The following is a 25269-nucleotide window of genomic DNA, read 5'->3' as shown; positions in this document are numbered from 1 at the left end:
ACCTTTTTATTTTCCCCATTCATTCACATCTTTACTCCATCCCACTCACATTCCTCCACATTTATTTTTCTCTCACCCACTCCTCTTCCAACTTCCAAAAACTTTTCCTATAAATACCTACATTCCATTTCTCCCTAAACCACATCATTCCAACAAACCACTCTATACAAATACATTTGCATCCTCTTTCCTTCTTTCAACCCACCTATCAATATGGCGGAAAACCAACAGTTCAGAAATATTATCTTCCGATCCGAAGATGATAATTATCAACGGGAGCAGTTCGATCGGTTTCAACAACGAGATGTCGTCTCCACCAGGTATCCTGATTTAAATTGTTTACAAGAATTAGGCTTACTTCAAGGTGTGCAATGAATGCTTCAGCTTGCTGATTTAACCTTTCTTTACACACACAATCAACCTACCTACCCATCACTCACCTTAGAATATTTAAGTTCCTATTCATACACCACTCCAACCGGTGAAGACGAATACTTAACCGGTACCGCAAATTTCCGCATGTTCAACACCGAGTACTCACTATCCCAAGATCACTTGAGTGCATGCTACACTTCCCTGTAGGAGGCCAAGTCCACCCAAGAATCCCTCTGAACTCACAGTGGCACATAAACGCCTTCGGCCTCTTTAGAAAAATATCCGGTGTGGAAACAAACAACTGGGATGTACTACTTGCTTCACACATACATAACCCAACCATTCGGTATTTTATCCGCATCCAGCAAAACACCATTTTTGGTCGACCCAACAACAGCAAAGTCAACGCGAAGGAATTATTCTTCCTCCACTGCGTCTTTGAAATGGATACAAAGGTAAACGCCACTTCTTTCTTACTTCACCATATTCGTACCCTTTGTGCTAGAGGTCGTCAACCTTTTGTGATTGGAGGATTGATAACCTCCATAGCACTTGGTCTGAATCTAGGGGACCGACTTCAAAATTTACAATCTCTACCACCCCTATTTATGGATATAAGCTATTGTCGCTCCAGCCGCTTAATCAAAAATAGGGTAGGCGGAAGGTATTATCTTATGGTGAATAACCAAGAAGTCCCAAGCGTTGTTTTGCCCAACATTACCCTCACAGATGTCACAAACCCCGACCGATTCATCTACGATCTGAATGCTCCCGAACCTACCGAGCCTACATAAGCAAACCCGCCCCCGGACGAGTTTGAGGAAATGGAGCAAGGTGATCACGGCCCTAAACAATAGTCAGCCCCGCTTCACCCTTCCGATAATGCAACTGGTCCATCCTCCCGACGTCGTCGAAGAAGAAGGCCAGTAACTAAGGATGACATCATGGATGCTATTGATGCTGTGCAGGCGCAAAATCTTGAAGTGATGCAACTGATGCGCCAGATGCAACATCAACAGGAAGCGAGGAATGCAATAACCGACCAGCGGTTCACTGACTTTCTCAACAGGTTTGATGACTTGGAAGTACGTCAACGCTCACCGGGTCCGAGAACAAGAGGACGCAGGCAAAATTGAGCATATTTATTTAATTTTCCTTTCTTTTCGCTTTTCTTTAAAACATTGGGGACAATGTTTCATTTAAGTGTGGGGGGGAAAACTTTGTTGCAGTTATTATTATTTCTCTTTCAACATTTCTTTTTCAAGTATGTTACTTCCCTTTCATTGTTATTTCCCTTTCATATATATAAAAAAAATATCTTAAGTCAAGTCCCTAGTGTGAAAATTTCGTATTATCTATTCCCCTCAATTTTCTTGAGCCATAACAAAAATTTAAAATTCAACACACTCAATAAGTATAAAGGTTGCTTATTTTATAAAACTTGAGTGAAATCAAGACAAAATTATTACCACCTTAACGCTCTAAAAAACCTCAACATGTTAGATCGGGATAAGTACCTATTATATCAATTCCTTGTACTTTTAGTCTTATAGTAACCCCGAGTAGTTTATATGAGAAGTCGGCACCATCTTAATAGCAAACTACGTGGAGAGCCGATGAATATAAGTGAATGATTCTCAAAACCAATAAAAAAAATATATATAAGGAAATGCACTAATTAAGTTAGGTGATCCTTACCAGATCATTTAATCCAAAGGTTGCGGACCCTACAACAGCACAATATGAAAGATCCATTATGAGTTGGTTCAGCAGGTATCTGGTGCTGAACTTGGTAGGGCGGACTACGGTCCGATCCCCCGCAATTTGCAATGGACTAAATAACGAAGTTATCCAACTTATATACCAGAACTTCCAGCTAAAAAGGGGAATCAGAATCGCTAACCGGTTACTCCACTATGTGCGCGAAAAGATAAAGGGCTTAATGTGATTTCGCTAGAATGAAAACGGGTGAAACAAGAGTAAAAGAACTAGGCTAGCTATAATAGCATGACTCGAACTGGTTTGCATAAGGTGGGGTTATCTGAGGTTGTAACGGTAGTTGTTGATGTTAAGATTAAGCTCAAGTTATTTTTTTTAAACAGATTTACTTGCGACCTACTACGAATTGATGAGTGTTTGGAAATTTCATCTGGCTAGTATTTTAAACCGATTTCTACATTGAATCTTGCTTGAGGACAAGCAAAAGTCTAAGTATGGGGGAGTTTGAAAACATGAAATAATATCACATTTTTGGACTCGATTTAATTAAATTATATTATTATTTGTTTTGATTTATTTCATATCATTCGATATTACTTGGTATTTTCCTTCTATTTATTTCAGGTAACATTATTTGAAGCATACGTGAAAAAGAAAGAAAAGGAGGTGCAAAAAAGAGGATAAAAAGCAATCCACTAAAGCCCAACCCACAACTACAAGGAGAGGTGCTGTGATGCTGTGACGATCGCCACACAAGGTGTGACGAGCGTCACGCCCCCCTGCTAAGTGTTACGAGCGTAATGCATGGTGTGACGGGCGTCACACCCCATTCCTATATTTTTGGCTTTGACGCGTAACAGAAGCACATTCACCTTTTTCTTTGCTTGACCAGTTGACGCGTGACAAAACCTACTGAAGGACTTTGGAAGAAACGGTCACTTGATGGATGGATATAAATAGGACCAATTATGGAACCCTGCAGGCTCTCTCAATTTTTTCCAGTTTTCGGCACCGTGCATTATTTTTACTGCTTTTTAATTTTCCAGCACTCTACTTTCCTAGCAATTTTTATTTCCTTTTCTTTTCCAGTCAATTTTCAAAGCATTCAATTAATTTTCTCACAATAGTTTCTACACCGGAAACTATTGTGTAACTTTTACTGGATCTAACCTTACGTTAGATCATAGTATTTTATTCCTTCGCCTTTATTTTACTGTCTGATCGAAGATTGTGAAGAACAAATCCAACTGGCTTGTGGTGGAGTGTTCAAGCATCAAAGCTAGGAACAATCAAGATTTCTATTGATTTTATAGGTTCATCAATTTATTGTTTTAATTTATATATGCTCTGTACTGCTGTTTATCTATACTGTCTGTCTGATATGGCTGTATTTAAGTATAATTATTGTTTAGGCTTATTTAGCATGTCCGGTTAAATAAACTTAGATATCGGTATGTAAAGTAAGCTGAATAAAGGAATCAAAACTAAGTTGGTTTAAATTTATTTAAAAATATAATCACTCTTTTTATGGTCCCAATTTACAGAGTTAATACCAAAGTCTTTGTACGAGAGTAAAAAGCATAAAGAAGTTAAAATCAATAGAACGACGGTTTGAGCTTTTAACTGGACAGTGTAAATTGGACATTAACTTTAAATCAGGGCGAAAGCAATTTTTAGAGTTAATTAAATTCTAATCATTTTCAAAAAGTATTTTTAAAGGTTAAATGTGAGGACGAGAGTTAAGCATTTAAGTTTAATCATATAATCTAAGTCAACAGAGCGAGAGTTTGAGACGAGGGTGTTTAAACGATTAGTATTTTAATAAAAAGAGTTTCTATAGATTCTATTGTTTTCAAAAAGTGATTTTAGTTTTAACTAAATAGTGAGAGCGTACGTTAAGGTAAAGTCATAGTCTATTCAACAGAGCGAGAGTTTGAGAAAAGGCTTTTAATCAATAGTGTCTAATGAAAGGACTTATTTTAAAACCAAGAAACCAACGAAGATTCGATTCCCTAATTACGACGAACTACATACCGATATCCGCGTTATTTGATATTTAATCTAGATCCAATTTTAGTTTTACTATTTCCCCTAATCATCAAAGTATCATCCGCGTTAGCTTTACGAAGTAACCCTAGAAAAACGGTATATCGATTCATTAAGTCCCTGTGGGATCAATATCTTTTATTACTACGCGATTAGACTGTGCACTTGCAGTTAATACCCCAATAGACTCATAAAGTCGCGATCAGCAAGGTGTGATTCAAATGAGCACAAAGGTCATGTACTTGTAGCATGGATGAATGATATTTGCACACTTTCAAATTTTGTCCAAATTTAGCAATGTTGATGGCACGAGTGCATGGGCATGTGCAGGCCCATGATGCAATGCAAAAAGGTCCAAAATCAATCCAAATGAAGTCTGAATGGAAGCTTGATTGGAAAGGCAAAGTGAACTGAAGTTTTGAAGTTTGATTCTTTCCAATTATGCAGCCCTGTTAAAGCCATGTGCAAACCTAGCAAACCTCATCCAAAATGCATGAACTTGGGTTCTTTGGAAAGCTTAGATCAAGGGGAACAAGTTTTATGTTCAACACTTTTCATTTGGAGCTTGGAACATGGAGAATTTTGAGGTGGAAGTTTGGAAATTTCAACATGTTGAAATTTTTTCTAAGTATCAAGCCATATATCTCAATATTCCACCTTGCTTAACTTTTTATGTGAGCTTCAAATGAGAAAAGTGTCTTCATCAAAGTTATAGATATTTAAAAGACCTTCAAAATGGTCACAAATGTAATGTCATTTGGATTTGGAATGATAGAGTTATGCATTTTTGAAGTTTGGAAAAATCACTTGTTCAATGGTATAGGTCAAAAATGACCTATAATGTAACCTCATATCACATGCTCATAAAAGTTGAATTAGCTCTCACTCCAAACATAAAAGTTGAAGTAGACATCTTGAATTTTATTGTAAAACTTGGAAATATTTCATATCATAAAAATTGAGCAAGGTATGGCCTTGGGAAGTTGACCTTCAAATTAGGGTTTAGACAAAATGACCTATAATGTTTCAACATAGAAAATGATTTTCCAAGCAAAACTAGCTATAGGCCTCAACATGAAAGTTGTTTGGAATGTTATTTAGAGTAACTTTACTCTTGTAATCATTTTCATATGGTGAAAATTGTAGGAGATAGGGTCTAGGGAGACCCAGTTTTGATTAGATGAATTCATATGGCCAACCACCATCAACCAACTTGCTAACCTTCAATTATTTGGACTTTCTTGGCTCATGGTAGGTAATATATGCATAATATGATGAATTTTGAAATTTACCTTGAGAGATTTGATCAAATGGTAAGATAGCTTGTTGGAGAAGTTACTCAAGATACCCAATCAAACTAGGGTTTCCAAGGCAAATCACCTTCACACTCTTGAAGAAAACTTGATCAATATAACATGTAGGAATAAATGGAACTCATATATGATGCTCATAACCCTTCTTGGATCAATTCATGGTTGTGCTCTTTGTCATGAGGGTCTTAAACACTAAATATGAACTTGATAGATCAATGGAGATCATGCCCTACCTACAAAAGATTTAGGCAAATGCAAAGACACATTTTTGGTATTTTGGTTAGTAAAATGATAATATACAAGTATGATACAATCAAAAAGTGCTTGGTGATCTCTCTCAAAACAAACCCAATGAATGAGGGGTAAAGAGAATGCCAAGGTATGATCCCAATGCTAATGCTTATGATGAAATTGCATGAGGGATCTTAGGGTCAAAATTGGGCTCTTACACTATTTTATATGTATTCGATTAATCAAGCATGTGAACTTCATTTATAATCAGCATAACCATATATCGCTCATGTCTAAGACTGTATTGCGAGTTTTACCATATTGATTAATCGATGATGTCTCAACCTATTAAATAATACAAATAACATTTATGATCTGATACAAAGTGAATATAAAATTCAACTTCCATGTCTAGACATGGTCTTTGATAGATGATAAACTTAGGTCAAGACTTAAAAGATCTTTCTCAACAATGATTTAAACCACAAATATTCAATAAAAGCAAAGGTTATCATCTACATTGATTATCAAGTTGTTCAACAAGTAAGATTGATTACATCTAATCTTGATGCAAGAGGGTTTAGCCACCAATAACCATGGTAGCTTCTTCAACAAGTAACAAGAAGAGATTCACAAGCATCAACATCGAAAAACTCGAATATTGATGCTTTGAAACCTTGATTATGAGTTCTTGATGATTTTTCGTTTGAAAATTCCTTTGGGATAAAGTTAGAGTGAGATCTCCCCCAAAATATCTAGCTAAAAGTATATATAACATGGGCCAAAAAGTGAAATCGCGCTAAGCCCCGTCAGAGCCTGCTTAGCACGATCGACAAAAAATGAACTTAAACCGCCTTGATTCACACTAAGTGCGCTCCTAGCGCATTCCTATAATGAATTTCCAAATTTCCTCCTGTCCCTCTTTCCCTAAGCGTGCTAAGACCGCGTTTAGCCTGTTTTGGAAAACTTGGAATCTTCACAAATGTAACTTTGGGTCTTGCTTGGTGCCTTTAGGTTTCTCATGCTTCTAATATGCTTTGAAACCTACAAATTTGCACCAAAATGATCAAACAAAAGCTATTTACATTGATAATGTTAAAAACTACATATTTACATATAAAACTAAGGTGTTAACAAGAAACTCCTTTGAGATCAAGTGGAAAGAGCCACAAAATACTATGGATTATTTACACAAATTAGCCCTTAACAACTCTCCCCAAGTTAGAACTTTGTTTGTCCCCAGACAAAAGTCTTTCAAACCCAAAAGAACCAAAAACAACCTCCAATAAAACGGGAACAACAAGTTGTTAAGAACGAAAACAATTTTATGGTTCAAATTCAAAAGCATAACCAAAGTAAAGTTTACCATTATTCTCAAACAAACCATGCTTATGAAACAAATGATAAGTGCACATTTCATACCAAAATTTCTAACACAATGCAAATTCAAACATGAATCACACCTAAACACACATTCATCAGTGGATGAGAAACAAACATGAGGGACGTTTACTCTCATCCAACAATCCTGCTAAGATCCTGATCAAATTACGCATTCATCAACAAATTATATCGAAATCACAAAAGCATGAATCACTAAGGACTTTCAAGGGTTATAACTTGGCTTGGGTAACAAGAAAGAGTCATTTCTCAAGTTTTTGAAACGAAATTGCCTAATCTTATGAGAGAATTCACACCCCACATTCTTAAACAATCACATTATCTTTACCCTTTTTCTTTAATTCATTGTTACAACCATGAGCTCACTTGTTGGCATAAAATTCTTGCCATTTTCTTTCTTTTTCAAAGCTCTTATTTGCATTGCTTCTTTTCTATTAACATTTTTTTCTTTTTTTTCAACCACTTTATTTTTCAATCTTATCAACCAACCTCTTTCTCCCCAACTTTGAACACAACCACAATTTATGGTTGAAGGTTCAAGTGTTCTCCAACAAAAAATCAAGATCCACTTCACAACTCAATGATGAACTTATTTTTCATGTACAATTTTCACAACTCAATCATCAATATGGATCTTGAAACAAAAGTTCAAAGGGGTTAAACAAATTCTCACTCAGTCACAAGGTAGGTTGATGCTTTTTCTAAGCCAAAAGGTTATGCTCAATTAATTAAAAAAATGCCTTGATCACTTTCGTGCTTTTATAAAAATCAACAAAAATGCATGATTAAACATAATAAGATCGAGTTAAAACAAGGAATGTTGGTCTCCTGCCTTTAGTGCTCAATCGATAGCTTCCTCACACTTGTTTAGGATCTAAATCGATTCATCTATGAACATGCATTGCAAAAGAATTTATGGTGTGATGCTTCCACAAATTACAAGTTTCAAATTCATGGTAAGCTTAGAAAGCAAATAAACATGTACCTTATACGTGTTACTTCTTTTAAGCACTATCATTACCATTCAATTGTATGTTGATCCACTAAATCTTGAAATGATCACTCGGTTCCTTCAAGTTAATAAAACTTAGGAACAAACACAAAAGATTCAACTTAATTGAAACTAGACTTTAAATTAAAATACACCACATAGACTATAAAACTTAAATTAACAACTTAATATATTAATCAAAAGCCACCAAAACATGGTGTATCCAAAATTTAAGGAGACATGTAATGCCCTTAAGGTGTTCACAAATCCTCATCCATAAAAGGATGCTACAACACAAATTCATTAAACATAAAATAGCATAAAAGTTAACTTCTACACAAACATTACAATACTACTTAAAATAAACAACAATTACTAAAAACCATGATCAAACCATTCAACCCTCATCACTATCGCTCGCCTCCTCTAGGTTAATGGTCTTTCCACTAGACTCATCCTCAGCACCGCCAACATGTCCAACATCGCCACCCCTAGTTGCCCCTACAAAATGAAATGGCATGTCTCCAAGCCAATCAACAAAAGAAGAAAATTCATCTCTGGTTGGTAAATGGTGGTCAACACGAGGCTCGCGAATATGTAAACTACAACCTGCGCATGGAATCATGTAAGTAAGAAAAAGCTTTATGGTTTGCCTGGAGCATATCCCAAGTGTACATGCATGTGAATCTCTCATCATACTACTGCTGCACAGGAGGAGGTGGTGCTGGTGCTGGTGCATTTTCAGGAAGTATTCCTCTAGGTGTACAATGCCGACGATTATAATAATCATTCACAACTCCTTCAATAGTTTCATGAACCACTGAAGGAATTGCAAAACCATCTCACGTACATAAACCCATAATAAGTCTTGGAAAAGCTAAGGTGGCCGGAGTTCTGGTACCCAACCTATGACCACTCGAGGCAATAATTATGATCTCATTAGAATTAACCCGAGCGACATCAACCTGCCTCTTATCAAGAATGTAATGCAACAAACAAGCAGTGTCGATATTAATGGATGAGGTATGACTCTTGGGCCTGATGTTATAAAGAAGCGGGATCTTGATTACCTGAGCATTCACATTCATATCCTTCCTTAGAAACTTGACTGGAAGCCCTAAAGCATTTATAACATACAACCTTCTCGGAAAAATCAAAGCCTATTTGACAAATTCTATGTTCCAATCAGCAAGACGCACCCTCTTATAGTAATCACACTCTTCACCCTCCTCTAAAGTAAGAGGGTTGTCCATATAGTCATTAATATTATCTCGTGTGAAAGAGACTTCTTTTCCCCTTACAAAGGTGGTGAAGGGATACCTCATACCTTCAATAGGAAGCACATTGGAATAGAATTCCCTCACAATCTCGTAGTTCAAATTTGTGGGAGGGGTTAACAACTTGTTCCAGATCTTGCATTTTATCAAAGCAAGTCATCCTCGGTAATCCCCTTAAGGGTTGATGTTTAACGTCCTCTCTAACCATATGTTTTTAGAAGCCAACTCAGGGTACCGTGCTTCTTGCTCAGCCCCTAAAAAAAATTCTCGGTTGAATGCAGGAGTGCTCTGTAAAGATGAGGAGCCAACATTAGTTCTTGCCCTCTTTGAAGAAAGATCTCTTTGACACATATGCCAAAAAATCAGAAAAACCAACATACAACCAGTAAAGATAAGCATACCAATTTAAAATAACTCTATACACCCTCTCTAAACCTCGCATCATGCACCACATAACAACAATTTTTAGAAAAAAATTGTGCGCACTACATGGTGCATTAATCCCCAAGGAGGCGCGCTAAGCACGCTCATGAAAACTCCAAAAAATCTCAGCTTTTTCAATGGTTCTTTCTATACCCAACCACTACACACAGTCCAAAAACATTGCAACCTAAATTTACCATATACTCTTGACACAACAATCAATTTCACAGAAATTACATGTTCCTAACCTAGGGTTTGAGAAGCATTCCTAACCAAATCTAACATGCAACAAAAAATGTTTGAACTAACAACCTAATGACAACATAAAATTGGAATGAAAACTGAACATACCTTAGTTTGATTGAAGGAAGAGTAGAGAGAAGATACACACAAAGTAAGATTGAAGAAATGAAGCTCTAGGGTTCTCAAATGGGAGAAGAGTGAAAGAAAGATGAAAGACTAAGGCTTTCTGGCTGAAAACCACTGCCAAAACGCGTTATAGCCTAATATGATGGGTCTGGGTCAAACTGGTCCATTTGAACAAAGGATTTTTTTTCACCATAAGTGGCAGCACGCTAAGCTCACCCTGACCGCGCTAAGCGGTAACAAAGAAACATGGTTTCTTAACTTTGGCCACCAAATGCATCCTGAACCGATTAAATCAAAACTAGCTAAAATAACAACACAAAAACATATAAAAAAATTAGAATGTTGGGGCGCCTCCCAACAAGTGCTTGTTTAATGTCAATTAGCTTGACGGTTTGGTGGTGAATTTAAGGATCACCAAGAGAAATTGTAGTTATCCCCCGATCGAATTCACCACCAAGATATATCTTTAATATTTGTCCATTCACTGTCTAAACCTCTTTTGACATCGGGTCCTCTAAGACAATCGCACCATAATGTTTCACCTCTTTCACTATAAACGGTCCTGACCATTTTGACTTTAGCTTGCCCAAAAAGAGTTTAAGTCGCGAATTGAACAAGAGCACCATTTGGCAGGCCTTAAAATCCTTGTAAATAATCTTCTTGTCATGACAACTTTTTACCTTTTCTTTGTAAATCTTGTTTGAATCATCATAGGCATGATACCTCATTTCTTCCAACTCATGCAATTGCATCTTTCTTTTGTCTCCGGATAACTTAGGATCGAAGTTCAAAAACTTCAAATCCCAGAATGCTTTAAGTTCCAATTCAACCTGGATATGACAAGATTTATCGTATACCATTTGGAACAGGGTTAGGCCAATTGGAGCTTTGTAAGCGGTACGATACACCCACAATGCCTCATCAAGTTTTAGATACCAATCTTTTCTCGAATTAGACACCTTCTTTTCCATGATTTTATTAATCTCTCTATTGGATACCTCGACTTGACCATTTGCTTGCGGATGGTACGATGTCGCCACTTTGTGTTTTACACCAAAATGCTCCAAGGCTTTTTCAAGTTGTGAATTGTAAAAGTGTGATCCTCCATCACTTACCAACACTCTAGGAGTACCAAAACCGGAGAAAATATTTTTCTTTAAGAACTTGATCACCGTTTTACCTTTGGGTTTTTGTGAAGCAATCGCTTTAACCCATTTGGATACATAATCCACCGCCACTAGGATGCACTCATTAGAAACGAATGGGAGAAATGGGCCAACAAAGTATATGCCCCAAACAATCAAATACTTCAACTTTCAACAAACTTTGTAAGGGAATTTTGTTTCATTTTCCAATTCCTCTAACCCTTTGACAATTGTCACAACTTTTAGCATGCACGTGCACATCTTTAAACAAAGAAGGCCAATAAAATCTTGATTGGAGGACTTATGTTTCCGTTCTTAAACCATTATAGTGCCCATCATAAGGTGAGTTGTGACAATGCCAAATAATACTTCTAGACTCCTCCTTTGAAACCCACCTTCTCAAAATATTATCAACCCAAATCTTAAACAAATAAGGTTCATCCCACATATAGTATTTTGCATCAGACAAGAACTTATTTTTCTGGTTCCAAGTTATATATCATCCGGTATTAACCCAGTTACTTTGTGATTTTCAAAGTCAGCAAACCACTCTCTAACTTGCACCATGAATAATTTTTCATATGAAAACTCTTCTTTTATCTCAATTTCTTGCTTGGTCACCTCAACATTGACCAAATGGGATAAGTGATCTACCACCAAATTCTCCGAGCCCTTTTTGTCATGAATTTCTAACTCAAATTATTGCAACAAAAGGATCCATCAAATAAGCCTCTATTTGAATCAGGTTTGTTGAGCATATACTTTATCTCCGCATGGCCAGTGTACGCAACAATTTTCGAATCAATGAGGTAGAACCTAAATTTCTCTAATGCATACTATACTGCAAGAAGCTCTTTTTTAGTTGTTGCATAATTTATTTGAGCTTCATTCAAGACTTTACTTGCATATTGTATGGAATGAAAATGTTTTGTCTTTCTTTGACCAAGTACTCCACCAACGACATAATCACTCATATCACACATTAATTCAAAATCGAGTTGCCAATCAGGCGCGATGATTATAGGTGCGATAATCAATTTTTCTTCCAAAGCATTAAAAGTAATCAAATAAGCATTATAAAAAATAAAAGACTTATATTTATTAAGCAAGTTGCTTAAAAGCTTTGCAATCTTGGAAAAGTCTTTGATGAATCTTCGATAAAAATCTGCATGACCCGAGAAACTTCTAATCCCCTTCACGTTCAACGGTGGTGGTAATTTTGCAATGACTTCAACTTTGGTGATCAACTTCAAGGCCTTTGGAGAATACTTTGTGGCCGAGCACAATACCTTATGTAACCATGAAATTGCATTTTCCCCAATTGAGAACCAAGTTGGTTTCCTCATATCTTCCTAACATGGTATCCAAATTTATAAAACATAGATCAAATGACAGATCAAATACAGAGAAATCATCCATAAACACTTTGATGGATTTTTCGATCAAGTCAAAAAAAATAGCTTATATACACCGTTGAAAGGTTGTTGGTGCATTACATAATCCAAAAGACATTCTTCGATAGGCAAAAATACCAAAGGGGCATGTAAAAGCAGTTTTCTCGCGGTCTTTTGGATTGACTATGATTTGATTGTAACCCAAATATCCATCCAAAAAGCAATAAAATTCCTGACCCGACAATCTCTCGATCATTTGATCCATGAAAGGTAAAGGGAAGTGATCTTTCCTCATAGGTTACTTAATCCTACGATAATCAATACACATTCACTACAAGAAAAAAAATGTGATTTGTGACGGTTTTTTAGCAAGTTACGACGGTTCCAACTCTCACAAAATCGGTTTTGCTATAATTTCTCAACCGTCGTAAAAGTGTGTCGCGGGGATATTTTACGACGGTTCTGAAAACAGTTGTTCATATTTGTGATGGTTCTAAACCGCCGTCTAACTATAATTGCGACGGGTCTAAATGTGTAAACTATTTTTGTAAATTACATCGGTTATAACTGCTGCAAATTGTGAATATTTAAAAAATATAAAATTCCATCCCAATTGTTAACTCTATAAAAACACTAAAATAAAAATTAAAAACTAAAGTCTAAGGCCATGTTTGAATCCCTTTCTAAAAACTGTTTTTTTGTTTTTAAAAATTAAAAAATTAAAAATGTATTTGGCAAACTATTTTTAAATTATAATTTTTAAAAACTGTTTTGTGTTTTTAACTTTTAAAAACTAAAAAAATAAAAGAGCTGAAACATGTTTTTAATTTTTTAATTTTGTTTTTTTAAATTATAATTCAAATATTAAAACACATTGGAATTGAAAACAACCTATTTTATCTTATTCTTCTCTCTCTTAGACAAAACCCACACAATCTTCTCTCACACACACCAAAGAAAATGCAACAAAGAAAAAGTGGATCTTCGATTTTTCACTCAGCAGTATCTGATTTATAGTTTATGATCTTCAATTTCTTCTCTATAATTTGTGATTCGGATTTTTTAGGTTGGTATTTTCACTTTTCTTTGGTATTTTCTTCATCTTGAACTATTGCCAATAGATTTCACAGTATGTAATATTCAAGTTTAGATCTAGTAGAAATTATATGAATATTTTTGTTTAAAATTTTGTTGGATTAACCCAATTTGATATGAATTAGTTCTGCATAATCTATCCATTTGTGGAACTAAATTTAGAATTTTAGATCTAGTAAAATTTACATGCTAAAATGATAATAAAATCATTTTTGTTTTGATTAGTTGTAAGGAAATTACATTTTAGGATGTTGTTTTAGAGTAGAATAAAATTGTTTGTTCAATGATACTATCATTCATTTGAGAAAAGAGAAAAAAAATTCAACCAAAAATTCCCAATATTTATGAGTAGAAAATACTAGTGTAATTAGAACATTGATTCTTGTGATGATATGTATAGATATGGAAGGTGGTTTTGTAAATGTAAGACAATAACTGAGGAGGTGTGTTAGCATTACAGGTGAGAAGGTATGTTTATCTTGATGTGGTTAGATTGAGTGGTCTTGAAAAGCTCATAGATTGTTCTAATATTCAAGTAAGTAAGAAGATTAATGTGAGTTTAAGAAGCAAATAGTAATGATTATAAGTAGAATGAAGTAATGTAGATTGTGAAATACAGGGGTATACGATTCTTGGTTGTAAGGAAAGTTTTGTATTGATTAGTTCTAAACAGGTTTGAGATTTTGAAAAAGCATGAAGAATAATAGCTATCGTCCGTATTTTGTTGCGCCAGGCTCCTCCTAGACCAGACCTGCCTCTTCCTCGATTGCACCTACTTCTATTGGGGCACCTGCCATTGCTGCACATGTAACAAACTCTCTGTTTCTATGCCATGATAATCTTGTATGTTCTTCAAATTTTTGAATAATTCATTTGTTGAGAAATAGTTTTCATTGGACTTGAGGCAATAAAATATGTTTATGTTTTTTATTCTTGTGAATGACTATGTGTGACTTTATTTTAGATTTCCTAAGTTGCTTATTTTTATGATAGATGGCAACTAATGTTGACATTAGTGACTCAAAGCTTTGGCCTGATTTTGTAACTAAAGCTTTCATTGACATTATGGTTGTTGAAGTTACAAAAGGAAATATGCCAAATGGTGTGTTTCATAATAGAACATGGACCTCAATGACTACTAAGTTGAGTTCCATAACTAATCGATCATTTAACGCCGGACAACTAAAGGCAAAAATGCATAGGTTGCGGGCCATGTATCGTAAGTTCTATTCACTCTTGCAAAATACCGGATTTGGGTGGAACGCAGAAACAAACACAGTTACTGCAAGTGAAGAGGTCTGGAGAAATTATCTTAAGGTATGTTGCTTATAATTTATAATTTGGGATATTTGAATGTTTCAAAAGATGCTGTCAAATTTGTTTTTCAATATTTCTTCTATATATTTCATTGTATTGTGATTTATATTGGCTGGATATTTTTCTAAATTTATTATAACTAGGGATAAAGGGGGAGTGTGGTAACTCTAGAGCCTATTTTCCATGGTTCTTAAGAACTAGTATTTTACTCTAGTTATAAGTTTCTATTAAGAACATGGTTGATACAATGTATTTGCTAGTTACAACAGAACTTGTACAATGCAATATTGGAATTGATTTCTCTGTTTTCTCCAATCCAATAGAACTTCAACAACACAAGAGCAATCACAATTGTTAATAATATGTAACCTCATGGTGAATTAGATTCATCTAGGCAGTACAAATTTTAAGATTTAAAAAAAAAGAGAAAGAGGGAGAGCTATACTGTTATAAAGTTGTTATACATAATGGACAATTTATTATACATAAGAGTTATATTGTTATACATAAGAGCTATACTGTTATATATAATGGACAATTTGTTATATATAAGAGTTATACATAAGACGGAGAGCTATATTGTTATAAAGGTGTTATACATAATATACATATTCAAAACATTTGTTAACCATAAAGTTGTTATAAATAATGGACAATTTTTACTCTAGTGATTTTCTGTGATGTTTCGGTTAATTATTTATTAAGTACTGTAATTACTTAGAAGAAACAAAGTTGAGAACATGTGAATTTGGAAACTCAGTGGGAAATTCAAAGGGAAAGTAGTCACTCACTATACAACTGACCAAAACATGCTACTGATAGTTATGAGAGGGGGAAGCAAGGATTTTCTCAAGGGTCTTCAGAATAATAAAGATATTTTGGACCTCAAAAATCGGGTTGAAACATTTGGTTCCCAGTTTGAAATGCCAGGATTCAATATTTGATTTCAATATTGTAAAACAGGCACCATCCATTCATGCGTCCCTGATATTATTAGTTTATTACTATGATATACTTCTTTGCCTACCATGTTTTGAATTACTTTTCCATGGTAGCTCATTAGATTTGATTATTACTCTTATATTTATCAAGTTAGCTCCTGTAAACTAAATATGCAGATCATACACCAAACTCTGCAATTTTCCGATTATTATTTAGCGACAGTACAGATTATTCAAGTTCTATGCAGTTCTCATTAGTCACAACTTTTGTGGCTACCCTTTTGTTTACGAAGAAACATCAACAAAATTAAATAAGTGTTACTATTGAGTGGTCACATCGATGTGTAGTTTAAGTGAACATGAGATTATTTTATAGTCATCAGTGACTCTGCTTATATGCTTGTTCCTGTTTTTGGAGCCTAATACTTGAGGTTATTGCCACCAGCATCATACCATATATAACCAAACTTTATAATTTATAGTACACTTTCTTGTAATTAAGAAGTAGTCTTAGTTTGTACATTTTATAGTGCTTTAACTTCTGGTAACAGCTGTTGAACAAGCAACAACAGAAGCAACATACATTTCTTACCTACGGTATGATGCATTATATTACTCTTTCTCTTTTGTCTGTATGTTTGCACTTTCTGTATTATTTTATTGTTTGATTTTAAAGCTTTTACTTATACTGAACCCTCATAAGGAGGCAAGTCATGAATTTGCGGCAAGGGACAAAAAGCATGAGGTACGGTTAGAATTAATACAAATGGATGCAGGGAGTGGGCAGATTAGAAATTGGACGTTATTCTTAGGAGATTCTAGGCTTCTCAAACTTCCTAGCCTATCATTTATTATGTCATTTTTATCACTTTTTTATACACTGTAATCCACGTCAGAACCACTTTGATTCTGTTTGTTATACCAAAATCAATATAATTGTGTTGATTCCTCTCTTTTATGTCAATTTACAATTAAATTCCTCTTTGATAAAACATTTTATTGTTTGTTTAACAATTTGATCACAATGCATTTACTGTTTGTTAAATATAGTTATAATGTTTTGAAAGTTTTTAATCTATTTGCAACTGATTTTAGGTACATGATAAAGCTTCTCAATTTCAAAAGAAAGGGTGTGATCATTATAAGTTGTTGGAAATCATATTCAACAAAAATAATGCAACTGGAGTACTTCATCATTCATCTACTCAAGACCCTCCAAATACAGATGAAGAAAATGAGCTTGACAATCAATACCTTAACAATGGGAGTGCGAGTCATGTATGTGTTAATGATGATAGTTCAGACGATGATCTACATGAAGTTGAGCACATCACACGTAGTGGAAAGAGACAAGTTCAAGTACGATCCAAGAATGAGTCTACATCACATATGATGGGAGAGGTACTTTCGGCATGGGCTAAAGCATCTTTGGCAAAAGCTGAGAGGTATAGGGATAGGAGTGTGGAGGCTACTTCACGTGTAACATCAGACTGCTCTCTTACTAAGTGTGTGACTGTTCTGGATGAGATGGAAGACATTCCACATGATGCATATGGAAAAGCTTTAGAAAAGTTTATGAATCCTAATTGGAGAGAAGTGTTCATCGCCATGTCTGTTGAGAGGAAACGTGGATGGGTACTTAGACTTTAAGGATAAAGTCTTACTTAAACTTATGGTGATAGTAATGAGACATACTTCTCTTAGTACTTTGTTTATTATTTTTATGATTGTGTACTTTGTTCTGTTTGCTGACAATTGTTTGTGTTTTTATGCATTATTTTGAATTTTATAGTTATGTTATAAAACCTTTTTATTTCCTTTTTATTGAATGTACCATTCTTAAAGTTTTGTTATTAAATTGTATGACAGGTTCTAACCAGAATTGATATTGATGAAAGTGATGATTATACTTTTGATGCAAGTGATGATGAATTCACAGAATTTATCTTTAATAGTATGATTTATAATTATCATCATAAATACTTTAACAAAGCAAAGGTGTTGACATCTTCGTTGACTGGTCGTGAGTTTGTTACTGAAGTATTAAATGGATCTGGTGTAGCACCTCAAATTTGCACCTATCATTGTGCATATCATTTCATATTAGATCATAGCATATCATAAACCATTGCATATCATTTGCATTATCCTCAGTTGCCTCAAGAGCAAGCAAGCCAGAATTAGGTCAAACTGATCAGGAGATCAGTCCACCAATCAAGCAAAGGTGTTTTTCAAGGAATCAAGGCCCTAGGGTTTGCCCAACAAGTTCACATGACTTGGAGGTCTTTTTGAAATGTTCAAGTCAAGGGTTGAAGCCTCAATGGTCATCAGATCAATGCATAGCCAGGCAAGAAACCCTAGAAGGTCAACAGTCAGTCCAAGCAGTGGATGGTGGCCATTCTTGTGGAATTTGGGCACCATGGTCAATAATCAAGAGTTCATATGTCTTGGGACATCATTTGAAGTCAAAATCTCAAGGAACTAGGGTTTGGAATTCATCAGAAGTGCACAGTCAAGTCCAAAACCCTAGAAAGTCAAAGTTGGTCAACTGTGGTTGATTCTTTGGATTTGATGGATGGAAATGGTTTGAAGGAGCTTGTTCATGTCCTAATAGGCCTCATGTGTCATGGAAATCAACATCATGGAAGAATTTAAAGCCAATCAGAAAATTTCCTGAAATAGAAAGTGGACCTGTAATTTCAACTGCCAAAAATGGAAACTTCTTGATCCTCAACTTGCATCATGATACAAGCTTCAAATGAATTTTTGCCCAACATGAAAGTTGAAGATCTTGTTCTCCCATTTTCAAAAAGTCCAAGAACTCTCAAATCCCATGTGTGGTTGTCAAGATATGATCAAATCATTTTCACCAATTTTTGAACTTCAAAGGGCCATATCTCTCAAACCATAAGGCCAAATTTGGTGGGGTTTTTTCCTACAAACCACATTTTTCATCCTCTTTCCAAAAATATAAATTTCATGACCTAAAACCTTACCATTCAAAATGGCATTTTTGGACCTTTTTCACTTAAATTCAAAGTTTGACTCAAGTTTGACTTTTTGCTTCTTTGACTTTTTCTTGACTTGACCAATTGAGAAATGTTCTAAACCATATTTGTGACTTGTCTCAAGCTTTAAAGCATGTTCATAACACCATTACACTCCATTTTTGAATCAAAATGCAAAGTAGGCCAATGGTGCAAATAGCTTCACAAGTGGAAGGCAATGTTAGCAATCAGCAAGCAAAGGCAAAACAGCATTGGTTTGAGTCATGTGCAGCCTGTTGAGGCCCAATTCGACCAGGGTTTTGCACCCTCCACTTCCATGTTTGCAAAGATTAGCAAAAGGCAAATGACTCATTAAAAACAAAACCAGTTTAGCACTCACTTAAAGGAGCCTAAACAGACCATATAAAAGATGAGTTTCAGCATTTGCAACCCTAATTTGACAGCAGCAAGAACCAGAATACTCTCCTCTCTCTCAACTGCATTTTTCTGCTCGAGTAACATTTTCACAAAAAACCCTCAAAGCACACAAGAAACCCTTGCTTGCTCATTCATCTAAACATAGTTTGGGAGTGCTTTTGACCATCATTTCTCAACTGGAACACCTCCTATTAGTACTGCATCTCCAAGCATTCAACCATGGTGAATTCGAAATTGGACATTTTCCTGCATCATTGAGCCAAGCAACCTCAAGTACCCTTCATTGCAAAGCATCATCTTCATCTGTTGGTACCTGAATCATTCAACACGACCCTGTTTCACATTTTCTTCAAATCCAAGTAAAAATCTCGATCTCTCCATTCCCTATACTAGGCCATGTTTAAATAGTTTGTGTTGTGTTGAGTTTAATGGACTTTGAATGAACTAAAATGGTCAAGTATGCTGTAAGATATTTTGGTTTGAAATATGTTGTGTGAATGTGTTTTTCTTCGATTTGCTCTGCTGGGTTTGATTTAATGAAAATGCACCCCATATTTGTGCTGCCCTATGCTTAATGATGCTCGTAGTACCTTTGAATTCGATTTCTGGGTGTATGAAATTTTCGAGTACATGTTAGTGATGATGTTGTTGCTGCTGTTCATGAACATACCCTGCCCAGAATATCTCATGATTATGCTTGTGTTGTTGTTGGCTGATGATGCATGATGTTAGTGTTCATGATTTGTGCTCATTTAATTGCATGATGATTGTTGTATGCTGGTCGTATGAACATAAAGATACCAATGCCATGCTTAAACCCTAGCTCGTGTGCATAAACCCAGAAAGTATGAAGGTGATTGGTTGCTTTTGCCATTGTCACTGTTTCATTGGGGGCGGGCCAATCAGAACATTTCCTGGCCGCCCCTGAAACGCAGTCGTTTCACTAAGTGGCCTCAGTATTCACACAAAGGCCACGGTTGACTTTGGTTTGACCCCATATGCATTGCATTTTGTTCATACTTCATTCAATTATTTCCTCATCTTTACAAATTAATTTCTCCTTCATTTTTCATCAAAAAATTATGAAATTTTTTACACATGTTCACAAATGAGTCTAGAATTTAATTGTGAATTTTAATTAATTTTCCATTGGTTGGTTTTTAATTGACAATTATTTTCTCAACATGTGTGCATGAATGATACCCTTGGCCATTTCAATTGTGAAATACTCATGTTATATCCAATGCCTTTGAGTTTTTTTGTGGTGAAAATAGACTCCTTGACCTTCATTTCCATATAAAGTTTGTGCATTTATCATTTGTGGATTGAGAGTTATGATTTTATGAAGTTGTGTATTGCATTGGGTGTCATACCATGATCATGTATTTTCACAAGTTTTGTTAACACACTTCCCCACATCCAAATGACTCCAAATTTTGCATGAATGATCCCTTGTATGTCTAGTTGGTATAGGAATTTTCTTGGAATTAACCTTGCTGTTTTCCATTTGATTGAGAATTTTCTTCCATACTTGGTCATTTGTTGACTTTTTGTGCTATGCCTTGCCAAATCTTTTTGTGAAATTCTCAAATCTTATCACATGACCATGAAATTTCATATGTGCATACTAGACATTTCAAGCTTTTCATTGGTGTTAATCTCATTCATTTCTCATCTGTTTTCAATTTGATATGATTTTTTGAAGTTGACCCATGCTTGTTGACTTTCACTATGCTTGCTTGAACTTGGTTTGACTTCATGATTTTAATTGGCTACCTTCCTCTCATCCAAATGCCATGAAATTTTACATGTATACCATGTTAGATGTTAGGATTGAATGTGATTATTTTCATAATTTTTGGGATTGTTTGAGTTGACTTTTGATGCAAGTCATTCTGTTGACTTTTGTGTGCTTCCCATTGCCATGTGTTGACTTTAAATGTCCATGAAATGATCATAATGCATGATTTGAATGTGGGCCCAAATGTGTTAGCTTCCCAAATGTTTGACTTTGACTTTGAGTTGACTTTTCCTTGCTGCCTTGACTATTTCTTTCATGCTTGACCCTAGGCTAGTCCTAGTGGTCTTTTAGCTTACAGTTGAGTTCATCTGTTTCAGGTTAAGCCAATGCTTCAAAAGATCACTCAGTTTTGATTGAGTTTGGTTATGTACATCCCATGCTAACCTTTGTTTTGCAGATGGTTTGACTCATAACTTGAGTCTTATGCTTTGCTCAGTTGATCCCCTGTGTTGACTGTTTGCCATTTCTTTTGATTTAAACTTTTGACTTGTTTACTAATAAGTTTGACTTTTTCAGGTACTTTAGTTGCCTAAGTTCTTTGAACTTGCTTGCTTGCTTTGCTATTTAGCATTTGCTTTGAGGTATACATACTTCTTCTTCATGTAGTCTGGAGACCCGGTCTGTTATTTGACCGGGCAAACTGTCTGAAGTCCTCCTTAAGAGGCAATGCCTGTGTTTGTTTAAAATTGTCCCAAGCAGGAAAAGTCCTCATTTGAGGCAATTGGTGGAAGGTAGGGATATGCAGTCTATCCCCCACTATTCAGTGTGTCTTCTGTCTTGCTCACACCACTGTGTTGACGCACTTCAGATAAAAACCCAAAATCTTGTGCAATTGCACAGTTGAGTCAGTTTTAAATGTGTAGAAGGGTTCCCGCTTTCTGAACCCACACATTCTTGTCAAATGCTCTCCCTGATTAGGGATAGAAGCAATGAGGCACACCCCTCATCTCCTATTCATCTGCTTCACCTTAGCCTCTCAATGGCAAGGTTAAGAGCAACACTTACCCCATTCCAGTTGGCCCTAGTGCCTAACCTTTGATGTTTGAGCCCCCCTTGTTGGTGTGTTTATCTTATGCTGTATGTGTTTGTGATTGTTTTGTTTGCCTCTTTAGGCTTTAGTTTGTGCTTGCCCTTGTGCAAGGTAGGTTGTGTGGCTTAACCCTTGTGTGAGCCATACTTAGAGTTGTTAGGCCGAACTACGGCAACTCTGATTCTCACGTTCAGGTGAGATACGTAGGCACGAGACGCGATGTCTTGCCGAGTTTGACTAACAACTAACAGCTAATCCTTGCTTGTTTTCGCCCTCGTTGCAATCCTTTCTCTCGCCCTCGTTGCGATCCTTTCTCTCGCCCTCGTTGCGATCGAGCCTTTTCCTTTCTCTCGCCCTCGTTGCGATTGAGACTTTCCCTTTCTCTTGCCCTAGTTGCAATCGAGACCTTTTTCCCAGCCTGCCGAACTACGGCAACTCTGATTCTCATGTTCAGGTGAGATACGTAGGCACGAGACGCGATGTCTTGCCGAGTTTTGACTAACAACTAACAGCTAATCCTTGCTTGTTTTCGCCCTCGTTGCAATCCTTTCTCTCGCCCTCGTTGCGATCCTTTCTCTCGCCCTCGTTGCGATCGAGCCTTTTCCTTTCTCTCGCCCTCGTTGCGATTGAGACTTTCCCTTTCTCTTGCCCTAGTTGCAATCGAGACCTTTTTCCAGCCGGCCGAACTACGGCAACTCTGATTCTCATGTTCAGGTGAGATACGTAGGCACGAGACGCGATGTCTTGCCGAGTTTGACTAACCACTAACACTGATTTCTTTTCTCTCACCCCTGTTGTGATTGAGATATCCCCTTTCTCTTGCCCTAGTTGCAATCGAGACTTTGCTTTTTCCTGTGTCTGTTCAGGATAGGTTGGCCCTTGTGCCATTTAGCTAGAAACCTTAACTTAGGGTTGACTTTGCATGACAACATCTAGGCTCGAGTCGTAGTCTCCCTAGAGTTGTGTCTCCCTCTGTTATCTGGTTAGGCTAGATCCTTTATCCCTGCGTAGGGGAACTACATCGCCCTGATCTTCACACCAGATGAAGTATGTAGGCAGGAGATTGAGCTGATCTCTCCGGGCGCCCTTTTTCTTTTTGTGTGTGTTTGGCAACTATTAGGCTCGAGCTCTAGTCTCCCTTTTAGTCTGTTCGTTCGCCTTTTCTTTTCTTTTGTGTTTGTTTGACAGTTATAGGCTGAGTCCCCGACTCCCTATCTATCTGTTGTGTTGTTTTGGTTCGGATGCTGATGTAAGTCCAACGATTGGCATTCAGGCTCCACGTTTGCCTGTGTTTTGTCTTGTTTGTGTGCGTGTCAGCCGAGCTACGAATGCTCTGATTCTTCTCTCGTCCGAGAAGATACGTATGCATAGGATACGATATCCTAGCGAGCATGTGTCGTTTCCCCAGTCCGAACTACTTGGACTCTGATGTCTATGCCTGATAGACTAAGTAGGCCCAGGATGCGACATCCTGCCGAGTTCAGTTTCAGTCAGTCTCTCGCTTTCTTTCAGCCAGTTGTGTGTGTGAGTTTTGAGCAGTGTTTAGCAACCAATTTTCCTTTCTAGTGTGCGTGGATCCCGTAGAGTACTACGGATGCGTAGGGTGCCTAACACCTTCCCTTCGCATAACCGACTCCCGAACCCATCCTCTTTGGTCGCGAGACCATGTTCTTTCCTAGGTTTACTTCGAGCGTTTCCTTTCCCTCTTTTGGGATAAATAACGCACGGTGGTGGCGGCTCTGTTGTTTCTTTCTTTTCCCGCCGGTTTTTCGCGCGATGCGACAGCTGGCGACTCTGCTGGGGAGATAGAGAAGTTGACCTATGCTGGTCCATCTTCCCTGAGCGAGTCTCTCCTAGCGCTCTCTAGGATTAGGGTTTTGGTTGCTTTCTGCTTGTTGTATTTTATTGCATTCATTGTATATATGTACATTTACTGTTTGCATTTATTGTGTACACTTATGTTTGCATTCTTTCATTCATATTCATCTGCTTTGAGGCTGTGTTTCTCTGTTTGGGGGGGATTACTTGAGGTAAAAGGCCCAATACCCAGGCTATGAGTGAAATCTAGGAAACCTAGGAATAGAGTGATTCATGGGAAGCGGGTGGTATGGCGCCACTTAGCGGAACATTGATATCACGAGCAGTTCAGACCCTGGTGGGGTACTGTCGTTACATACTTCGGGTGTGTATATGACAGTATTTCTGCGAAAGGTTATTTATGCTGCGTTTCTCTCAGCTTTACCCTGGCCTAGACTACACCCGTGAGTGGGGAAGGGTTGATCATTACAGGTACAGTCGGTGACTCCTGGTATTGATGGTGACTACGAGTTATATCTCTGGACGCCGGAGGTTCGACCCTGGTATTGATCATAGGGTTCCGTTTATTTCGGATCCCTGGGCTGAATTTGAGGGTACTCGCTCAGATGGTGACTCAGTTCTCCAGACATGGGTTCAGATGCCAGTTGATCAGATTGACTTTGGGTTTCAGATGGTTGTGATCAGAGTTCAAGCCGAAGTTCTGACCCTGTGCCTTGAGACGCACAGCCTGACCAGTCATGTTCGCATCATTTGCATCATAGCATGTTTATTTTCCAAAAATAGTAATGCATGAAAATGAAAAAAAAGTTAACTCGCATACACATATCCTTTTCAGGATCATTCATGATAAAATGGCATCTGCATCATACACATATCATGCACATATCATCCTTGCATTGCAGACATGTTTGGGGACAAGACTTCTCACTCCGGTTCCTTTGTTGAGACAGGATAACTGATCGAAGACCACACCGGCATTCAACCAGGCTCAATCAACAGAGAAGTATGGATCAGGTTCAGGATCTCTCCATGTAGAGCCAGCCCTTAAGCAGAAAGTGTCTATCCTTTCCTGCCATTTCCCCACTGAGATACATCCTCGTGGATGACGGTTGCTTCCGTTCCCTCCCAACACATTGGGATGGGTTTTCCCTATTGAGT

The 25269-nt window shown here is 36.8% G+C and overlaps 1 protein-coding gene across 1 annotated transcript; it reads left to right on the top strand.

The window, feature by feature from the left end:
* Nucleotides 1-14772: 14772 nt before the first annotated feature.
* Nucleotides 14773-21616, top strand: LOC127121725 (L10-interacting MYB domain-containing protein). Its single transcript, XM_051052171.1, has 4 exons — nucleotides 14773-15096; nucleotides 17133-17672; nucleotides 17907-18077; nucleotides 21581-21616. The coding sequence occupies exons 1-4, from the start codon at nucleotides 14773-14775 to the stop codon at nucleotides 21614-21616; spliced, it is 1071 nt and encodes a 356-aa protein (XP_050908128.1).
* Nucleotides 21617-25269: the final 3653 nt, after the last annotated feature.

Source organism: Lathyrus oleraceus, chromosome 2, assembly GCF_024323335.1.
Source record: "Lathyrus oleraceus cultivar Zhongwan6 chromosome 2, CAAS_Psat_ZW6_1.0, whole genome shotgun sequence".
NCBI classification, from domain to species: Eukaryota; Viridiplantae; Streptophyta; class Magnoliopsida; order Fabales; family Fabaceae; genus Lathyrus; species Lathyrus oleraceus.
Note: the sequence above shows the minus strand (reverse complement) of the source record. Positions and strands in the feature narration are given on the sequence as shown.

Bases quoted from the DNA above. Each gene is read 5' to 3' on its own strand.
- LOC127121725 (XM_051052171.1), top strand. From the start codon at position 14,773: ATGGCAACTAATGTTGACATTAGTGACTCAAAGCTTTGGCCTGATTTT. The intron at 17,673-17,906 runs GTACTTAGACTT...ATTGTATGACAG, and splicing joins TTGAGAGGAAACGTGGATGG to GTTCTAACCAGAATTGATAT. The intron at 18,078-21,580 runs GTATTAAATGGA...CATCTGTTTCAG, and splicing joins GTCGTGAGTTTGTTACTGAA to GTTAAGCCAATGCTTCAAAA.